At 45.4% G+C, this 22,211-nt stretch overlaps 1 protein-coding gene across 1 annotated transcript in view; it reads right to left on the reverse strand.

Moving 5' to 3' along the window:
* LOC119048279 (inhibitor of carbonic anhydrase-like) overlaps positions 1 to 22,211 on the reverse strand; it is a 40,674-nt gene that overhangs the window by 8,746 nt on the left and 9,717 nt on the right. The window contains exons 4-13 of the mRNA XM_037143871.2: positions 21,395 to 21,571; positions 20,543 to 20,690; positions 19,429 to 19,484; positions 16,361 to 16,539; positions 14,828 to 15,002; positions 13,804 to 13,946; positions 11,384 to 11,474; positions 10,133 to 10,189; positions 5,524 to 5,679; positions 2,565 to 2,706 (exon numbers count right to left, since the gene is read on the reverse strand). Coding sequence (XP_036999766.2) covers positions 2,565 to 2,706; positions 5,524 to 5,679; positions 10,133 to 10,189; positions 11,384 to 11,474; positions 13,804 to 13,946; positions 14,828 to 15,002; positions 16,361 to 16,539; positions 19,429 to 19,484; positions 20,543 to 20,690; positions 21,395 to 21,571 — 1,324 coding nt within the window. The remainder of the gene's footprint in view (positions 1 to 2,564; positions 2,707 to 5,523; positions 5,680 to 10,132; positions 10,190 to 11,383; positions 11,475 to 13,803; positions 13,947 to 14,827; positions 15,003 to 16,360; positions 16,540 to 19,428; positions 19,485 to 20,542; positions 20,691 to 21,394; positions 21,572 to 22,211) is intronic.

Raw genomic sequence — 22,211 nt, forward strand, 5'->3', positions numbered from 1 at the left:
GAGGATAGAGCCCTGGGGTACACTGCCAAGAAGAGGTTAGGGAAATAAGACTGAATCAGCAAGGGACTGAGATGCAGTAACAGGAGGGGGAAGAGGGAGTCCAAGAGAGTGTGGTGTCCTGAAGCCAAGGAAGAAACTGTATCTGAGAGGAGGAAGTGATCAGTGGTGCCAATTAGATCAAGTAATGCAGGACTGACAACTGGTCTTTGGAGGTCAGCATGGAGGTTATTGGTCATTTAAAAGTGCAGTTTCAGCTTCATTATGGATGGCAGTGCACCAAGGGGAGGTAGGTTGGGAACAGCCTGCCCATGTGCCAACAGTGAAGAAGACCATTTTCTGTAGATAATTTTAAAACAATGATAAAACCAATTCCACTAATTGGAAGTGGGGGAGGTGGACAGATTCTTAAGCTGGGTTCTGGATGGATTGAAAGGAGAGAAATTGGAGTGAGCAAGGATGTTGAACTTCAAGGGGATTTTGTTGTAAAGAGGAGAGAAATAGGAAGCTGCTAGAAAGGAAAGAGATCAAGAAAGGTTTTACTTATTTATTTATGTTTAAGAGGAAAATTAGCAGCATGTTTGCAGGCTGATGGAAATGATGGAGTAGAGAAGGAAGTGTGATGAGGCAGAAGAAAGAGGGCAGACGTGCTGGGGCAATACCCAGGAAGAGGCTGGAGGAAGGCAACCGATGCAGGGACAGGGCTGGGCTTTGCTAGGATGCAGCCTGGTCATCCCGAATAAGAGGAGGGAGGGCAGCGTCTATGAGCACAGATGCCATCACATGGGTAGATGTGGCACTGGGGACAGAGTGGAATTTCTCTTTTGATCACTCCAATTTCCTCAGGTGAAATGGGAAACAAAGATCAAATAGATGGAGGAGGAAGTGTTGAGGATTGAAGAGGGGAAAAAGGACAGAATCATCTTTTAGGAGAGAGGGTGGTGAAGGGACTCAGAGATGTATGGCTCATTTAAGGTGAGTTCTCATTACTTTAAAGGGAGACCAGTGAGCCTGGAAGTGTAGACACCAAGTGGTGGAATGTTGGACCTAACCAAGGTTGTGGTTCAGCCAGGAGAGAGGACAGGCATTTGAGGATACGTGCAGGAGAATAATTATCATGGTTGGCTGTGGAATGTATGCTGGGTGCAGAAGGGGAAAGGACCTAAAGAGGAGTGAGAACAGGGAAGAGTTCATAGGATCAATGGATAACAGGGCAGCAGGAGTGTAGGATTATTGAAGTCAGGAAACTATAGGGAGTGAAAAGGCAGATAGGAGGTAGTGGAGAGAATGAGGTGTCAGAAGCTAAGATTATTCTTTGTGTGTTCACCTTCGTTTTGGAAAGAGGGGAGTTCATGGTTCAAGACAGAACTCAACTCTAGGTCCTCTGTGATACAATAGTACCAAAAAGGGACTATCAAACTTAATACCAATTTAAATACCAATACCAATAATTTTAATTATTTAATTTTAAATATATTACTGTGGTGAAATCTGTGAAAATATGTAATTTATGTATGGCTTATGAAAGAGACACAACTTTGGAGAGGGCAGAACAAGGTAGTCTGGCAGTGTGATGAATAAGTGTCCTTCCTAGAAGCTCACACATTCTCCACACAGCAGCCGTAAAACCCTCCTTCACACAACATAGCCTATTGCCTCAAAGGGTCCCATGCTGTCCATCATACTCAGAATTAAATCTACCTTCTTAACCAGCACAGTGGGGCACCGAGACAGCCACCATCTGCAGCTCCAGCCTCCTCACACGCTCGATCCTCTCCTTCCCACGCTCTACTTAGGGCATTTTTCTCTGGCCTCAAACAGCAGAATTCGTCCCACCTCCTGCCTTTGTCCTTGCTACTCCTTCTTCCTGGATTACTCTTGCTCCAAATTTTCTCAAGTCAGATTCCCTTTCAATATTTAATCCTCAGTTCACATCATCCCTCCACTTGCTTCCCTGACTACCATTTCCAAAGTTGTCCCCCAAGTCAAGGCCACATCACCCACCTTGGTTCCTCTGTAGCCCTTAACAAAGTGAATGAGTGATTATCCTTGGTTTATGTCCTACTCTCATGGACTCAGGGGGAGAGGACTGTGCATGTCTTGTTGCTGTGATAACCTTCTACCTAGAACAGTGCCTGCCACAAACTAGGTGCTCATTAATATTTCTTGAATAGATAAAGGAGCTCAAGAATATCTGTTTTCTAAATCTCATCAGCCAGGTGTAAGAAGCACATGTAGGGTGCCCTGCTACAATTTTAAACTGGGGCTCTGAAAGACTTCATGATGTGTCCACAATCACACAGAAGAAAGGAGCAGAAGCAGAACCAGGGTTGTGACCCTGCACCATCATTTTGCCTCTCCTCAGGTGCCTTAGGTCTGCTGGGACTGTAGGGGAGTTTTCCAAAAAGTGGCTGAACTTGAGTCCTAGGAGCCACTGGGAATTTGCAGTTCTAGTTCTGAATTCTGGCTCTTCCTGAATGCAGCACCGAGATGCTGGGATAGTGAAACAGGTGAAAAGACAAGTTCATGGGGTGCAAAGAGAAATGGGGTACACAGACACTACTCGCCTGAGTGCCCCGCTGGAGCCGTAGTACTTCTCCTGGCTGTTGGGAGCACACACGTGGGCTGCACTGCTGTCGCCACCGCACAAAGCACAGAGCCTGGAATCTGGAGCAGACCCAGGAGCACAGCTTTGACTGAAAAATTCATCTGTGCAGGAGGAAACAGGAGGTCAGCTCTTCCTGCCTGTGTTAGCAAGAAAGCCTCGGATTTTTGTCCCTAGAATTGACTGCACAGTGTAAAGATGCATTCGGGTATTTAGTACCATATTTTTGGAAATAAGAACCTAATGAAATAAAAAAAAAAGTTGCAGCTGGAATGAAGTAAAGGGGGACTAGCCGAAGTTGGGACAAGAGAGTGAACTCACAAAAGCGAGTTCTTCTCTGTTCTGGAACAGGAGAAGTGGATATAGATTTATCCCTAAAAGTGGATAAAACTGGAAGTCCTGGCTGGTTGAACCTGTCCCACATGGTTTCCAATGTCTGCTGCCCTGCCCTTCTTTACAAGGACTGCCATGGTGACTCTAAGTCTGAGAAGGGGTCTGGGAGGCCCAGCCCCCAAGTCCTGTGCTGGGCTCCAGGGCACCGTGGTGAAGATCCACCCTCCTGGGACCTAAATCTGTGGTGCAACAGTCATAGCTCAAGTAATCTCACAGTGAATTCGTGTTTCTCCTCTTCCTCTGGGGAAAAAATATGATTCCACAGGCTGCAGAGAAAGGAACCCGGTACACACTGGGAGTCAAGGAGGTGTCTCAAGAGACGAAGAATGAATAGGAATTACCTGAGTGAAGGGCAAAGGAAGCAGCATCTGCAAAGGCCTAGGGTGGGCAGTGGAGGGGAGAGACAAACTGCCTGGAGAGCCTGACGGAGGCCACTGGGGCTGGACCGCCCACGGCAAGGGGGAGGGGGGAGGGGGCAAGGATCCAGACCACATGTGACCTTTTACCCTTCGGTATAGATTTTGTTCTTTACTGTTAGAGAAATGGGGAGCTTCTGAAGGACTTTAGATAGTCCTGGGCAGGATATTGTGAGGTCTGCTCTTCGCAAAGAATGGTCTGAAAGCAGGGTGGATGGAAAGAGGGCAGGTTGGTGCGCATGCAGCAGGCTGCTGCAGGAGTCACGGGGAGACAGGGGCAGCCTGGACTAGAGTAGCACAAAGAGAGGTCGGTAGGTGGAGAGGAGAGAAACTGACAGTACTGGTGATGGGTGGGTGTGTGGAGAATGACAGCTTCCAGGTTTCCATATGGGGCAAGTGGATGGACTGTGGGGTCCTCCAGCAAGCCAGGCATCTCAGCAGCAGGACCAGGCTCAGCAGACATGATATATTTCATTTTGGACAGGTTGAGCTTAATGTGCTTTTGAGATATCTAAGTAGATAATGTCAAATAGGCAGTTCATATACAGGTCTGGAGTTCAACAAGAAATCTGTATGTGGAATAAAAATTTGATATTACCAATATATAGATATAATATTATTAATCATGATAGCAGCAAACATTTATCTAGTGCTCGCTATGTGCCTAGCTTTCTGCATACAATATGTGTTTAGATGATGGTTAAGGCTGTAGGCATGGTGTGAGTACTTGAGGACTGAGTCTAGAATGGGGGAAAAAAAGTTACTTTGAGCAACTCAAACATTTATTAACCAGGTTGGGAAAGGGGACTTAATGGGGGTAGGAGAATGACCAAGCCTGTGTGTTTTCACAAAGCCAGAAGATAGTGTTTTAAGTTGCCTTGAAGAAAGAAAGGTCATGGAGAAAAGGATAGGAGCGTGCCCTTCCAAATAAGCAACAGGTAGGTCACAGTAGCCTTGTGTGGAATGATGCACAAAGCCAGAGGGCAAGGAATGGGTGGGAGGTAAGTGGTTCAGACCAAGCTCTTAATAAGTCTGGCAGTAAAGGGGAAGAGAAAGAAGGCAGGAGCTAGAGGATGATGTTAGAAGAGAGGATTTTTAAAGATGGAAGACGTTGGGTGTGTTTACATGTTGAAAGAAATTGTTGGATACACCAGACGGAGAAGTAGTGACTGAAGGCATGAGGCTCTGGGAGGGGAGCAAGGGAGGGGCCCACACCTAGGGGAGGTAGAGGGGTTGGCTGGGTTGTGGAGGGAGGCGGGGCAGATGCAGCCATCAGGAGGCCACAGCATTGGCAGTGGGATGTTGAAGGGGGGCCTTTTTGATGGTTTCAATTGCCTATTGTAGGTGCAGATGAGATCACCTGCTGAGGAAGGGTTCTAGATGGGTGTGGGATAGAGGTGTGTGGACAAGTACAGCATTAGGATAGTTATTGGGAAGTGTGAGAGTGTGGAGCAAAGAAGCAGTGGGAGTGCTCCTGAGTGCTGGGGGACCACTGAGGCCAGCAGCAGGGGCATTTCCAGTGGAATGAATTGTTCCGCCCTGTCACATCCTCCAGCCATGTTCAGCTGCTCAGGTGCAGAGGGAGAAGAGAGCAGGTAGTGGGGTTCGTGGAAGGGCTAGGGATTGTCAGGTGGCCAGGGGGAAACAGAAGAGCAAAAGTCTTTTAGGTTTGGCAAGAATGTTGCTAAAAATGCCTACTAAGGAAATCTAAGAGAGATGAGGCTGAAAGTGAAAATAAAGCACTTAAGGACTTACTGGTGGAAGGTTTCAATTTTAAAAAGCAGCCAGTTTATTTGGAAAAACAGTGCACACGTATGCACGAACACACACCCCACTCTTACTCTGCAACCCCAGGCTTGTTCCCTGAGCCAGCTGCAAGTTATAAAGAATAAGGTGTTTCCCCAACATCTGCCCTTTGGGTCAAGTCACTCCTCTCAAAGCAAGGAGGTGAGGAGAAAGGGGAGGACTTGTTTAAGGACATGCGAAGCTCACCCACAATGTCTGTCCAGCCCTTTTAGGCCACCCCTTGCCATACATTGAAGTGAGTTTCTCCCCTACACAGGCACAGGCCCAAGGAAGGGGCTGCCACACCACCCCCCAGAACACACTTACCAAATTTACAGGACCCAGTCTGGTTATATATTAAGCCCATGGGAATGTTCCAGCCTGCAGAGGTGCCAACTGCTGTGTGACAGGACTTCTTGCCTCGAAGAGAATTCCAAGTAAGGTGGGCATCAGATTTCTTAACCACTGCCACAGCGTAGTAACCTGGCAACAGAGAAACCAAGATGCAATTTCAATAGCTCCAGAGCCTCTGAAAATGTCTTCTAGAGCTGCTGTAGCTAGCCCTTGCCTGCCACTCTCTCCAGGGAGGGGAAATAGCTTGAATCCCTCACCTCACTGTAGCAGAAGCCCCTGCAAATAACTGTCGTTATTAGTACTGGGCCAAATAGACTAACACTCCTGCTTCAGATATGTCTACATGTACACATTCACAATCTTTACACACACACTTCATACTTTTTTATCAAATCCCGGTATACATTCTTTTCTGTGAGTTACTTTATTTTTTTCAACAGTGGATTATGGATTTCTTTTTGATTCAGTAGAAATTGATATAACTCACTCGTTCTATTTAGTATTGGTTGACCCTAAGTTATGTTCCACTGTATGGAAGTACCGTATTTTATGATCCCCCTACTGGTGGACATTTACATTGAGACCCATTTTTCCCTATTATGAACCACTAATGTATATAAATCTTTGTACATATATGCTGTGCTCATGTTTAAATATTTCTGTTGAATAAAAGTCCAAAAGAAAGAGCTCTAATGACTTCTTTTTTAAGGTTAAGTCTGATTTTCTAGAATATTTTTAATAATGACAATTTTTAAAAAGATTTTATTTATTTGTTTATTTGTTTGTTTGTTTATTTTTAAAGAGAGGGGAGGGAGGGAGAAAGAGAGGGAGAGAAACATCAGTTGGTTGCCTCTCACATGCCCTCAGCTTGGGACCTGGCCTGCAACCCAGGCACGTACCCTGACCCAATTGAACTAGCAATCTTTCAGTTTGCAGGCCAGTGCTTAACCCAGTAACACCAGCCAGGGCTCTCATAATGACAGTTTAATTTCCCTTTCCCCAATATTTAAAAAATCCCTCCCTCCCTTTCTTGCTGCATTCATTTCCAAAATAGCGCTGAATATTTTTGGTGGGAGTGGGCCTTCTTGTCTTGTTCCTGATCCTAATGAGAACACCATTGATATTTCATGTATTCCTATCCCAATATTATGTAACTGAATTGTGCTTAGTGAGTAAGGCTTAAATGGCAAAGCTGAGTTTATAATATGATTAGAATCATAAATCTTCAGAACTAGAAGATAATGAGATTCACCATAAGCAGACCCCCTCCCCTCGTACACACACACACATACACTCCCATTCTTGGGCCATGCCTCAGGTCTCTATATATTCAAGCCTGAAAAAGTTGGGAGTCTACATGGGAGATGGAACACCTGCCTTGACAGTTGCTTCCTAGATGACATCACACAAATCCTTTAACATTTAGGATCCCAAATGTCTCCTCAGTAAAATGGTGACAGTGATACCCATCCCAGAGGGTTAGTTAAGATCAGATGTGCTAATATGAGCATATTTTATATTAGGAATGAGAAGGGGAAGTTACATCAGTAGGTTTCCAATCATGTTGTTAGTGGCAAAAGAAGCACCAAGGCCCTCTCTTGGTGAAGCAGATTCTCCCCAGCCTACAGCAAGCCCTTACCTACTATCCCAGCAAGTAAACAATGGTACAGAGCCTTCCTGAGATATAACTCTATATGCACAAATGGCATTATGTCATCTATTATGTGTGTTTGTTTGTGTGGCTTGGAGTTTACCCCTCTCTATCTCTACTCAGATCTAACCTTCTCCATCATAGCCAGTCACACCGAACTGTCTACTAAGCATCCTTGTTGACCTACATTTGCTTGTCACTGCAGTTCCTGAAATTTCAACCACTCTTGAAGCAGCTAGAGTTCTTTCTGACTTCATATGTTCTATAATCACAACAGACTACATTGCTGATGAACTGCCAGCTCTTAGGGTTGGGTATAAAGACAATTTAGAGAAGACTGTTAGCCATGAAAGCAAACAGAAGGACAGCAATCCTAGAGCTTGGATCCTGCTACACATGAAGGGAAGCTGCCACAGGGTGAGCAGCTTTGCATTCCTGAGGACTTTTTGGAGAGTGGTCAGTGCAGGGCCCCTGTGACCCTGTGTTCGGCAGGTGCTCTTTATGCTGTGGTACTCCAAACCCACTCACCTCCCCCAGATCACCTATCTCATAAGAAACTCTAAATCCATGCTCTCTGACTTCCAAAATATACTGCAAAGCTATAATAATCAAAACAGTCTGGTGCTGGCACAAAAACAGAAACAAAAATCAATGTAACAGAACAGAGAGCCCAAAAAGAAACCCTTGATTGTATGGTTAATTAATCTGTGACAAAGGAAGGAAGAATATAAAATGAAGAAATGATAATCTCATTGACAAGTTGTATTGAGAAAACTGGATAGACATATGCAAAAATGAAATAAACCACTCTCAAACCATATGCAAAAGTAAACTCAAATAGATTAATGACTTAAATAAAAGACCTGGAACCACAGAACTACTAGGAGAAAGCATAGGTATTAAACTATTTGACATCAGTCTTAGTAATAGCTTTTTGGATATGTCCCCTCAAGCAAGGGAAGCAAAAACAAAAATAAAGAAAAGAGACTTCATCAAACTAAAAAGCTTTGCACAGTGAAAGAAATGAAAATACCACCTACTGAATGAGAACGTACATTCAAAAATTATATATCTGATACAGGATTGATATCCAAAATAATATAAGAAACTCCTACAACTCAATAACCAAAAAAGAATCCAATCAAAAAATGAGCAGAGCACATGAAGAGACATTTCTCCAAAGAAGACATACAGATGGCCAGAAGACATCAAAAGATGCTCAACATTACTAATATCAGGAAAATGCAAATCCAAACCACAATTATTATTATCTCGCACCTGTTAGAATGACTGTTATCAAAAAGTCAACCAATAAGTGTTGGTGAGGTTGTGGAGAAAAGGGAACCCCCATGCACTGTAGGTGGCACTTCAATTTTGTGTAGCCGCTATAGTAAATAGTATGGAGATTCCTCAAAAAATTAAAAATAGAACTACCATACGATTCAGCAATTCCAGTTCTGGGTGTTTATCCAAAGAAAACAAAAACACTAATTTGAAAAGACACATGCACCATTAGGTTCATTGCAGCATTATTTACAATAGCCAAGATATGGCAGCAACCTGGGTGTCCACTGATAAATGAATGGATATAAGAAAACGTGGTTGACATATTCATATACATGGACCTAGAGTGTATTATGCTAAGTGAAATAAGTCAGACACAGAAAGACAAATATGACATGATTTCACTTACATAAAAAATTAAAACAAGCAAACAAAAGCAGAATTGTAGAAACAAAGAATGAATGATGGTTGCCAGAGGGGAGTGGGGTAAATGAATGTGTGAAAAAGGTGAAGGGTAATATAGTCAATGACAGTGTGATAACTTTGCATGGTGACAAACAGGTACTAGAGTTAGTGTGGTGAGCATATTGTAAGATACAGAAATGTTGAATCACTATGCTGTGTACCTGAAAATGATATAATATTGTATGCCTACTATATTTTGATTTAAAACAGTTCAAATTCAGAAAACAAAATAAAAAGAAACTCCAAAACCAAACAAACACCTGTTTTCATCTTAGGATCCTTCATCACAGTCATTTTCAAACCTTAATGTGCATAAGAACCAGCTGACAGCTTGTTAGAACACAGAGCGGTGACCCTATCCTTGGCATCTGACTCAGTAGATCCAGGGTGGGGCCCAAGAATTTTCATTTCTAATGAGTTCTCAGGCGATGCAGATGCATCTGGTCCAGGTACTACACTAGATGGAGAAACACTGCTCTAGCCAATGCCCAAGATCAGTACTTCGGGGACAGATACAGGTGCCCTCTGCCTATGTGGAGGCACAGATGGGAGAACTTGTCACCTGCTCCCCTATTCTAAATACAAGATTGACTCCCCTGCTATTCAAATCCAGCTGGCTGAAAGCTAAAGAGTGATTTCATTTTCCTCCTCATCTTCATTAGCAGCAAGGCCCCAGAAGTGTCAGGAATAGTCTCCTGCCCCAGTGGGAACCTTCATGCAGAGGTGGGCAGGCAGCATGTGACAAGGACCAATGGTGTGCTTGCTCAGGAAGCACACAAGGTTTCCAATCAGCGGGCTCTTTGCAAGCTCAGGTACATCCACTTCCTGGCTGTGTGGCTCCGGTCAAGTGACACAGTCCCTGAGCCTCACTTTCCCCATTGACATAATGTGGCACAATGACACCCACATACTAGAGGATTGCTGGGAAAGCAAACAGGAATCGTGCAAGCAAGAGTCCTGTCAACTGTAAAGTAGCCTACAGATAGTCATTATTAGTACAGCTTCATGACCGACGTGCCCCTTAACAATTAACTTGTCTTCTTTTCTACTTCTCCTCCTCTCCCTCCTCTTCCTTCTTTTTCACAACTCGGATAATCTTTGTTTATTTTTAAGGCTCTCTTCACCTTTTTCCCAAGAATAGGCCTTCAGCCTTGAGCCCCAGTGTTACTGATGCTGGCTCACCTTCCATGAGTGTATTCGCACACTTAGGCCCAAGCTGCTCGTTGCCATCTTTAGGCACTAAAAAGAAAAAGTAAAATAATTGAGGTACATGGTGTTACAGTCTCACAAACTCATTCAGAGTTGTGAGCTTCTCAGTCATAAGAGTTAAGAACAACTGTGGAGAAACACCCACTACGCAGTTTTTCATTGGTCATTAACAAGCTAAGATTTGCAGTCCCATTTTACCTTCTCTTCCCCACATCTTTGCCATCTGAACATTAGGCTTCATCCCAGAAACTCCCCAATACTTAAGCAGATGCAGAGAAAGACCATGAGATGCGCTTTGAAAGGGAGGCAGAGACTACTGAAGACCCTGACAAAAATCTTTTTCCATTTGCTATGTGATTCATAGTCATCCTGACATCTTTCCCTTCACAGCCCTGGGCTATGATAGGCAAACACTACATTTTTGCTATGTTGGAAAGCTAAGAAGCAGTCCATAGAGCCAGAAAGACCTGGGTGCTATCTTCTATCTTGGACACAGTATTTATGGCAACTTCTCTAAGCCTTAGTTTTTAACATCTATAAAATGGACATACCACTCTTTGTGTTACAGAATTGTTTCATTTTGAAGGATAATGTATGGCTTCTTGCTCACTACCTAGTAGATGAGGTGCTTAACAAATGATACTGGTGAAATTCTCTTCTCTGGCTTTATTTTTTCATGTGGACAGAGCTCCAAAAAATAACATGACCATGTGGTCCCACCCCTCAGCCTTCCAGTGCAGCTGGCATGAGTCAATTTTGGATTAGTAAAGTTAGCAAAAGGATCTAGGCACATTTCACTGAGCCCCTCCTTTTTTTATGGAGGATAGTGAGGAGAGGGTGGTTTAAAGCCTCTCACCTATAACAAAATGTTTTCCTCTGCTCTCAGCGATGGGGTAAGCCAGCAGACCTGTTCTCCTGAATTAGTGGGCGACTCTAACTCAAGTGCAATTTGGCAAGCACTGCAGCCACCTCTGCACCATGCCCTCCCATATCACTATTTCAATAATAAAGGTGTTATTTTTCTCTCTTTTTGCCTAAATCCTACATCTATATCTCAATTGGTTCTGACATTCGGGAAGGAGAGTATCAGCTCCCTAATACTACTAGCTCCCTGCACTCCAGCAATAGTTGTTATTATCTCAACAATTAACTAAATTATTTTCTCATCTCTAAGTCCATGGCCCAGAGGGAATACAACAGCAAGAGACACTTCCCTCCACTTACTGTAGTTCTCTGCCAGGACAGGCACTAGACCACACTTGCCCGCCGTGTAGATTAATCCTCCATCTAAGCTCATGGCATCAGCTTCTCCTTTCTGAAGTAAAGAAATAAATCAATGGCACAACAGTGAGGTTGTTATCCTGTCTCACTGACCCTCAGAAGTTTCCCTCATTGGCTTCGTATCATATATCCTTGTGATTAACCAGATCATGGGTCACCCAAAGCTTCTGCCACATGAACATGGGTTTAGAAAACTGGACATATATTAAGCCTGTTGACCCAGGAGAAAGAGTTCAACCCAGGTCATGCCGACTGTGGACATGCCCTCACTAAACTTTCACCATGCAATTGTCATCAACGATCCACATGGCTAGACCCAATGACTGCATTTATCTGTTTCTATGAAACATGTTTCCTTCTGTATGACAGAGTTCAATTGTGGTCCCATAACCCCTAGAACAGCAAGGATTTTTAATAAATAGTTATTCTACTTAAATAGTTCATTATAGGCATACCTCAGAAATACTGTAGTTTTATTCCAGACCACCACCATAAATCAACTATGGCAATAAATCAGGTCTCACAAATTTTTTGGTTTCCCCCATGTAAAAGTTATGTTCACACTATACTATAGCCATTGAGAGTGCAGCAGCATTATTTCAAAAAAACACAATGCACATACCTTAATTTAATAATACTTTATTGTTAAAAATACTATCATCTGAGCCTTTAGTTAGTACTAATCTTTATGCTGGTAGAGGATCTTGCCTTCAATCTGTAAAAAACATCTAATATCTACAAAGCACAATAAAGCAAAGCACAATAAAATTAAGTATTCCTATAATAATTAACGTGTGGTTTTAATCAATGAACTTTTCCAACAGAGCAAAAAATGTATACATACAGTCATAGATAAGGTCATCAAGAAAAACACACACACACACACACACACACTTTGCTTTTGACCTGTTAACTGCCTTTCTAGAAGTCTGTAAAAAAAAAAATCTACTATTTAAGACAGTAGTAACTCTATAAGGAAAAACTTTCCAAGCCCTTACTATGTGCCAGGGCCTTTTCTAAACACTTTCTAGGGATTACTTCATGTATTCCTCACAAATCCAATCAGGTAGGTAGCATAATTCTCCCTCTTTCATGCTTAGTGAACTGAGGCAGATAGGGATTAAAGAATTTCTCCAGTAGATAATCACCAAGACTTAAATGTAGGTAGTTTAATTTCTTAGCTTCTGCTCTAACCACTGTCCCACAAGCCTCCAGCATCGGACTAGTCCAAAGGATTCATCCCTAAATACTATCCTACACACACTTTTTTTCACCCGCAGAATGAATGGGTGGAACATCTACCTCATAGGCTTATCATGAAGACTAAATTAAATAATGCAAGTTAAGAGGTCATAAACAGAAACTTTAGCTGTCATTGATATTAAAGGCATACTCAGAAATACTGATGATTAAAGGACAGAAATCTTCACTCCTGTATTATTTATAATAGTGAAGAATTTGGAGATAATTCATATACAGACATTTAGAAATTGGTTAAATAAGTTGAGTCAGAAATACTTGGTGGAACATTCTGCAGCCAGTAAAACTTAATTTTAAATGAATACTTCATTACCTAAGAAAGTGCACCAACTATACCCAAGACTTTAAGTAATAATAACAATAGCTAACATTTATTGACTGCTATGATATGCCAGACAATGTTATGAGCACTCAAATTCATGTAATTCTTATAATTGACAAGTTAGGAGACTGTATAAATTACAAAATCTTAATCTTTTGGACTGGTCCCAGGGAGGTTTACCAAAAGTAGAATCTTCTTTTCTAAGATAGACTGTTTCCAAAGTTTTTCAATTTTTCAGTCCTTTTTGTATAATTTTTTCTAATCACAAAAGCATCATCTGTCCTTAGAGAAATGGAAATTTATGAGCATAGCTTCATAACTCAAAAAGTATGTGATGATGATCTCTGAGTTATGAAGTTGTGAATGATATTATTTATTTTTCATTTCTCTTTCAGCATGTAATATTTTTATCACCAGAAAACACTACCTTCAACTAAAGGACTGAAAACATTGATTTGCTTTCACAATCTACAAAGGATGCCCTCACCACACCCTAGGATGTCACCCCACCCGCTGCAGGTCCTACAGGACACTGCTCAGAGCTCCCTGGTCACTGGAGCTGAGCACCAGATGAGTCCGGGCCTTGGGCTGGCTCTTTGTTTCTGCCCACCCCTGAGCTGGAGGGGTCAGTGGGATGGAGTGGGATGGGGCTTTAGAGAGTCGAGGGAAACATACAAGCATCTCAGCCTCGTGGCTGATGTGGAGGTGTCTGAGAAGACTCAGCAGAAGTGCCACCTGTGGGGGTGGGCAAACCCAGCTTTGGAGGCCAGGCCTTCCTTACCACAATGGCAGCAATGCAGTCCTCAGTGGTCTCCTCTGTGGTGCACATTAAGATGCCACCACTCACGGTGCTCCAGTCGTCACACTTGGCCTTCTCATGGTGGCCCACTGCACACCAGTGCACCCTCTGGGAGTCTCCCACACCTAGAATGGGTGTAGAAGAGCCAGGGATCCAAAGGAAGCTCCAAGATGGGTTTGGGGTTTTAGTGCCACTGGCTGCAGGGTGGCTGCAGTGGGGTCCCCAATGGCAGGAGCAGGGTCTTGTGCCCACATCACCACTCGTGCCTCCCTATCACTGTCTAGGAGAAATGGGACTGCAGTTCTCAGAAAGAACAGTGAGGGCAGAGCAAACCTAATCTGGCTCGTAACCTCACCTTCTCAGGCATCACCTTCCTGGGGGAGGCCTCTCTGAGTACCAGCCCAGCTCAGAGCTTTCTGCGGGGGCGGTTCTTACAGGACTGGGTTCTCCCATCCAGGGAGTGCTCCCCAGCGGGTAGTCACATGTTCTGTTCTGGGTGGGCCTGCTTATTCTCCCTCACCCAGTGTCTTTGATCACCACCGTACACCCACATCTAACCCAGTGGTTTGGTAGATACCCAGTAACTATTGGTCGACTAAATGGAGGAGGAAAAAGAGAGAAGGAAGGAAGAAATAGGGATTCAGAGGAAGGCAGGAGCTGGATTAAAACCCTCTGAAACTCTAGTTCTCCTGATGGTGGCAAAGGCCACGTTCCCACTTCAGTTTAGGACAGGCTATTTCCCCTCTCAGACAGACCCGTTGTTGGGTGGGGCAACTCTGGTTAATACACAGAAGCCAGAACCGTCATTACTTCAGATTGTTCATAATCTGATGGTCATTGGGTCTTCTCCCCAGCTCAGTAGAAAATCCCCTCATTAACACCCAGTGCAGTTGGTAGCTTCCCTAGGCTCTGCAGGCCGGTGAAGGGTGGGTGAGGCAAGGCTTGTAGGTACTGGGAAAGCCTCTAGGACCCCCACCCTGCCTCCCTGCCCCCCAGGATGTCTTACCATCTGCCCTTAGAGCCTGACTGGCAGCAAAATAGTCATATCCCAGATACAGCTTGACATCCATCTTAGGTGGGACTCTTAAAAACCCATGGGCAGCGTCTGTAAACAGCAGGTCCTTCCCATGTGGAGAGCTAAAGAGCTGGAATCTTTCTGACTTGCCTTTTCCAAAATGTTTCTGTTAAAAGGATAAGACAAACAGTGGCATAGAGAGGCAAAGGGAAAACAAACTCCAAACCAGGCAAGAACAGAAAGGGGAAAGAATGAGTGCCTGGAAGTGAAGACAGAGGCCAAGGCCCTCCGAAGCCCCTGCGGCTCATGGGGTTCTTACATCTCTCTCCAGGGAACACTTTACCCAAACAGCAGCTTGTCTGCCTGTGTGGACTCAGGGAGACTGCCAGGGGCTGCCCCCCAGATCTGTACGAAGGGCCATGGGGCCGTCATGTGCCAGGCAGCTGCCCCCTCCAACGCCATGCTCCCACAGGGTGTCAGTTAGTGAAGGCTGCCTCAGTTCTGGCCATCTGATTGCCCCAAGTGGCTCCAGTGATCCTCCTCCTGGAACAGCTGGTGGCCCACACTGCCAGGGGTCGTGGGCTCCTCTCCCAGCCCAGTCCTGCCATCGAAGGACTTCAAGCAGTCCCTTTCCCCTCGGGCCACCAGGAAAACAAAGGGCCCTTTGCCTGTGACTCCCACTGACTGGCCCAAAGCTGCTCACAACTGTAGCCAATGGCAGCACCTACCCACACACTCTTTCTGATGTCTGTCTGCTTTTTGCTTTTGTGGTGGATTTGCATACAATGTCACCTGCTGCCTTCTCTGGCAAACCTCCATACCCCAAGGGATTGGGGTGCACACAGCCTATTCCTTGGGGCCGAGGAATCTTCCTGGATACACCCAGCAAAGCAGTCCTTCTGTCCTCCTCGGAGTACATAATCCATGTCCCCGAGGTTGTGCATCCCATCTGGTGGTAATTTCTGTGTGTCCACATTTCTTTGCGGGCAACTCAAGGGCAGGGCTTTGTCTAGTTCATTTCTGAACCCCCCATTGCTGAGCAAAGTGCACTGATGGGCTGATGAGCCTGGGACTGGGTAATGAGTGAGGACAGGCTGGCAGAGACTGCCACCAGCGCAGGGCATGGAGAGGAATGCTCAAGGAGGGGTGCCTGCCACTGGAGGAAGTCAGGAGGGTGGGATCACATGCCAGCAGGATAACAGGGGAACACTTCATGGCGGGGGACAGTGTGCACTGCATCCTGAGAACCCCTTTAGAACTGGAAAGAACACAGCGGGGCAACAAGGAACTTCTACAGAGTCTTTGGCCCCCTGGGGTGGTGGTGGCAGGCGAGGGTTTTATGGCCTCTGTCATCTGTAACATTTACAGACTGAGTGGCTTGTCGGTGAAGAGGAGGATGTGTGCTGTGGTCCTGCAGTGTCCTGAACGCAGAAGGACTTCCAGCGAGGCAACAAAAGAATGAGGGACAGTGCCCCAAATCCAACCAGAGACTCCTAAGCAGGGGGAGGACAGTGGATTTGGTACCTGGGCCAGGTTGAGAAGCTCCCAGATCAAATCTGCCTTGCCATCCACACTTCGGGCCATGACTGCATGGGAAGGGACTCTGGCCAGGTGGCACTCCTTGTATCTGTCCACTGGCTTCCGGGTGTTGTCTCTGCAGAGCAGCTCATACTGGTCCCTCTCAGCCTGGTTTTCAAAGGTTTCTGGGAGAAGAAAGCCCAAAGGAGCCAACAGACTGCAGGCAGAGCCGTCAGCTGTGGTCTCCCTTCTCACTGAATCACAGACTACTTGACCTTGTTGGAACAATTTTCTAGGCCACAGATGGAGCTGCTCCTGCCCAAAATGCCACATTAACAAACCAAAACTTAGATAATTTTCATGTCCCTGTAATGCTCTGCTTGACCAGAAGCGCACCATCCAGTCAACAAATGCCAAGCCAACTCTGGGCTCTATACTTCTTTCTTTGCTTTTTCTCACCCCAAACAAGGTTGACAATGTGGCCCCAGCCAATCAGATATTTCCTATGTGTCTCTTCACTGTTCTTTATTTTTTGTCCTATAAAAGCTTCCTATGTTCCTCTTCATTTTGTACTTTTCCAAATGGAGACTGCCCGCTTCGTGAAGTGTTAATAAAGTATGTTTATATCACCAAAATTATTTTCTTTAATCATTCTTTTAACAATCCTAAGAGGAGTGAAAGAGAATCTTTTTCAAATGCATTTTCCACAAATGAGGAACCTGAGTCCTCAGGAGATGAAATGACTGGTTCTCATTGCAGCAGCCAGGGCTGGGAGGCATGCTTGGCCTGGGGCCCTCCCACTGTCCCTTGTCCCTATGGCTCTGCTAGTATGAAAAATGTCAGCAAATGTTTGGTGAGCACTCATGGTACACCTAACACTGTGCTGAAGTCTCCCCGCGCTCTTTGTCATTTAATCCTCATAACAGCTGGAGGAGGCCAGTGATGTGATTATCTGATTCTAGAGAAGAGGGAACAACCTCAGGGAGTTGAGGTAACTCATCAAGCTCGCTAACCCGAGGTTGACACGTGGTCATGCTAGGACAATCCAGGCCCCCCACTCTGTAACACTTCCCTGAGGGCAGAGCACAGCAGGGAAAGATGATGGAAGAGTTGAGGGAAGGATGGAGGCTTAGGAGCCCAGTCAGGGCATTCCATAGGGACAAAGAAGGACCAGAAAGCCTTGTGAGAAAAACAAGTTCTTTGGTTCCCCTCATCCACTATTAAAAGACGTCTGGGTTGAACTGTGGACTCCCACCAAGATTCACGTGTTGAAGTCCCGATCCCCAAGACCTCAGAATATGACCTTATTTAGGAATACAGTCATTGCAGATGTGATTAGTTAAGGTCATACTGGAGTAGGGTGGGTCCCTACTCCATTGTGATTGGTGTCCTTATAAAAAGAGGAAATTTGGGCACAGATAGGTATGCACACAGAGGAATGCCATGTGGAAAAGAAGACAGAGATTGGGGTGATGTGACTAGAAGCCAAGAAATGCCAAAGACTGCCAGCAAACTACCAGAGGCTAGCAGAAAATCATGGGGCAGATTCTCTCTCACAACCTTCAGGAGGAACCAACCCTGCCAACATCTTGATCTTCGAACTTTGCCTCTAGAACCATGAGACAATAAATTTCTGTTGCTTAAGGTATTTTGTTATGGCAACCCTAGCAAACTCATGTAAAAGGTCTTTGGGGTTGATAAAACCCCCAAAGAGAAGGACTTATAATTAGAGTCCTTGTGAGTGTTATAATTTTAAATAGGTATGGTTTTTATGGTTTTAATTTTAAATAGGTAGGTTTTTAAATGATTTAGTAATGTTAGAGTTAAATGAAAAGATTTACTATGATCCTATAGTTTCAGAAAGAACTAACTTTGCTACCTCGGTCACTCACCACCAGCATTCATTTTCACCTCTAAAGCCCAGTGAACAGTCTTTTATAAACTTCTGCTTTTCTAAGGGGTATTGTGTAACCGCAGACAAGGGGCTTCCAGCAAAGATAAGTCGGGATGGTCTGGGACAGCCTATGGCTTCAGAAAGTGAGGATGTGTTCAAATACTTCCGGGTGAGTCTTAGAAGATACTCTTCTCTAACATAACTGTGGTAACTTGAGCAACCAGAGAAGATAACAATGACAGTTATTTGGAACAACTTGATCCTGGGAGATGAAACCCATAGATGACCCCACTAATCCAAATGACTGATGACGAGACATGCATCAGTTACCAAAGTGCTAACAAACCAAGTCAATGTGTAGTAATGAGGAAACTGTGGATTATGACAGCTGGACAAAGGAACAAAACACAGGAAACTCCTATTTTTTGTTAGAGAAAAAACTATGTTAGATGGAACTAAGGCCCATGTGAAAAGTAAGGACTTAAAGTTTTCCTTGAGGTGGCAGACATTAGTTTTCAAATGAACCTAGCATAGTGAATATACACTTGGCTTTAAACAGCTTAAGTGGTACAAGTGTGTTCTGTATCTAATAGAAATTTAATGGGTTATAAAACCCCAAATCTGTCACCTCAACTTGTCTGAAAAACTCTTTTTGTTTGTTTCTGATAAATTACCCCAAACTCTGGAAAGGTATTTTTAATTAAATATAGAAATAAAGAAGAAATACATTTTTGTCCATGGTAATAATGCTTTTGCAATAGATTTAATTGTACATGTGTCAATAAGTTCTAAAATAATTATGATAATGTGTGTGTTTGCTGAAGGTATTTGAAACTTTTACGAGCCATTTATAATAAGCATTCAAGAGAAGGTGATTACATTTGAAATCAATATCTCAGTGTCTAAGAAAATTTGATTATTAAAACTCAGTTTGTTTTACTAATTGTTAAGTAATGTTTAAATGTTCAGAAAATTTGTTTAGTAGATTTACTGACTGAACAAATAGAGCACTAAACAATGTACAAATAACAAAAACGTTTATATGAAGAAACTCTCCTAGTTCATCAAAGATCTTGTCATAACCCACCTCTGGATGCAGGGAAACTTTTGGGCAAAAAAACAGTTCCTCCTGCCAGGGCGACGCATGTGATTCTTGCTCCAGCATGAATCCAGCACTTACCCAACACAGTCATGTGTCTCACAAAGCTCACATCCCCAGCACCTTCCTGCAGACACCTGAAGAACAGGACAGCTGAAGTCGGGCCACTCTCCAAGACAGGGCCTTGCCCCTGCCCCGTGTAGCCCCTCTGAGGTTCTGCCCTGGCCACAGGCTCTGAACCCCCACAGCCAAGCCCAGGCCTGAATCAGGAAGGAGCCCTGTAAGCCACGGCCCAGGCAACTCTGGGGAGGGATGGTGTGAAAGTAAGACCCGCACCACCCTCTTCAGAGGCAGCCAAAAGCAATAGATTGTTTTAAAAACAAAAGTGTAAGGCCTTTTACATGTAGGATAAAAACTCTGGATAGGCCCTGGCTGGTGTAGCTCAGTGGATTAAGCAGGGGCCTGCAAACCAAAAGATCGTGGTTCGATTCCTCGTCCAGGGCACATGCCTGGGTTGCAGGCCAGTTCCCAGCAGGGGCCAGTTCCCATCAGGGGACGCACAAGAAACAACCATACATTGATATTTCTCCCCTCTCTCCTTCCCTTTCCTTATAAAGTAAAATAAAATAATAAAAAAAAAGAAGGGACCCTGAGGCTCAGAGAGGGCAGGGTCTCTCTGTAAAAAAAAAAACAAACAACTCTGGATAGCCTTGGATTCCTGGTCAGTTTAGCTCTGGTTTTGAGCGGTAGCCATTTCTCTTACTAAGCATGGAGTGGGGAGAGGTTCCTTAGGGGGCTGAGAGGGAGGTAGGGAGAGGCACAAATCACAGACACAGGGAGATGCTCAGGCAGGAAGAAGCAAACTGGGAGGTCCTGGCCTTTAACCCAGCTAGAGCCCAAGGCTGTGTCTGTGGATCCCAGAGTCCCAGAGGTGGGTCTATCCCCTCCACCTTCCAGGAGGGTCTAGGAGGGTCCAGGAGGGTAACATAGGCAGATATCAGGCTCTGGGGAGACAAGCAGGGCTCCCACACAGAAGACTGTTCCACAGGATGCTTAGGAAGCACTCGGGACCCTGGGATTCACACTCATGCTGAAGGTGGTCTGGGGCAGCCCTGTCTCCTTCCTGTGCCTTAGTTGAGCCATCTTCAGAGTGTGGGGGGTTGGGGAGGTGGGCAGACCAGGGAGTCTCACTCACCTGAGGGCACCGGAGTACCCAAAGTATGGTTCGTGGTTAGAGCAGGCACACTTGTTGGTCCCTTTTCCCGCACACAGTTGACACAGTTTGGGGAAGGCTGTCCCATCCGCACAGGGAACACAGCTGCCCGCGAAGAAATTGCCCACTGCTGCTCAACACAAAGATGCGGAACAAAGGACATGAGCCAGCCTGGCCAGGGACAGTTACAGCTCCCAGCCCAGGCTCATGAGTGAACACAGACAACCAGAGCAAAACCAACATCCCATCCCTCTTCAACATCAGGGTTTTAAAAAGGACCAGGTTAACGCTTGCCCTCCTCCAGAATTAGAACTCTGCCTGCCACCAACAAAGGCCTGTCTCGGGTCACTGTCAGCCCCTCTCTGCCTTGTCAGATTGGAACAATGCAGACAGAGGTCTCCTCTGGAAGCCATGCCCAGGAGATGCCAGAGCCACCTGGATAGGTGCATGCCTGCATAGCCAGCAGATGGCCACCAGAGAAAACTCCAGGAGTGGGAGACACATGAGGCAGAAAAAAGAAAGCATCCCAGGGAAGGGGACAGTAGGGCCCAGTGACCTTGGACCTGCCTGAACCTTCTGAAAGGCCCAATGCCCTCACCCCCCACTCCTCCAAACATTCTCTGCTGGGGTGTTGAGAGCTGAGACTCAGCTGACAGCTCCCAAGGGCTGCTGGTGGATCAAACAGGCCAGCCTAAAGCTGGTTAACCTCCCACCTCCAACCCAAGAGTCATCACACATGACTCCTGATTATGTCTGAGTGACCTCAGGGTGGCCTATATGGGCATGTACAGAATGGATGTCTGCCTGAGGGCCCTCACCCTCCTTTCCGCTTACCTTTCTGAAGAGAATCACATGGCTCAGGCAGTTCCGAATAGAGTAAGCCTATGGGGACAACCCACCCAGCAGACCTGCCAAGGCCTGTGTGGCAAGACTTTTTGCCTTTGAGCTGGTTCAGCTGGAAGCCGCTCCCCTTCTTCACCACGGCCACAGCATAATAGCTGGTCTGTGGATCTGCAGAGACAGTGTGAATGGAAGACCTGCAACCTGGGCCTCGGAAACACTGCTCATCACTGCTGGGCTCCTGACTAGGGAAGAGGAACCACCAGCCACACTCATATTGGGCTGGGTAGTAAAGAGGGAGGGGCCACAATCAGTTCCTAGGCTTGAGGGAAAGAAAGGATTACAGAGGGGACATTTGTAATAACCCTCCAGGCAAACACAGACAAGACACCACGTGCACAGGTGCCCCCAATGATTTTTCCTACCCTGGCCCTGCAGGTTGTCTGACTACTCTGCCTACACTACCAACCCAAGCCTACCAGGAGACTGGAGCTTGGCATGGAGGCCACATTCCTGACTCCAACTATTTCCTGTCCCCTGACACAGGCACAGGGATGGAGAGGTTACCCTCAGAAAAGTCACAAGGCTGTTGGGACTCCATGTGTGTGCTCCAGTGTGGTCTCTCCTCTGAGTGAGGCACCCGTGGTTCTTGGAGACTTCTGTACACAGCTCTAAACCCTAATGGTTCAGGTCAGGCTGTACCCAGGCTGCTCTGTTTCTCCAGGGAGCACATTTCCTGGCCCAGGAGGTCAATGTCAGCTGCACCAGCCCTCAACCAGCCCAAAGGCACAGAGGCCTCGAGCTGTGCCTG

The sequence above is a fragment of the Artibeus jamaicensis genome, unplaced genomic scaffold, assembly GCF_021234435.1.
Source record: "Artibeus jamaicensis isolate MK-2021 breed Jamaican fruit bat unplaced genomic scaffold, CSHL_Jam_final contig_519, whole genome shotgun sequence".
Taxonomy (NCBI): domain Eukaryota; kingdom Metazoa; phylum Chordata; class Mammalia; order Chiroptera; family Phyllostomidae; genus Artibeus; species Artibeus jamaicensis.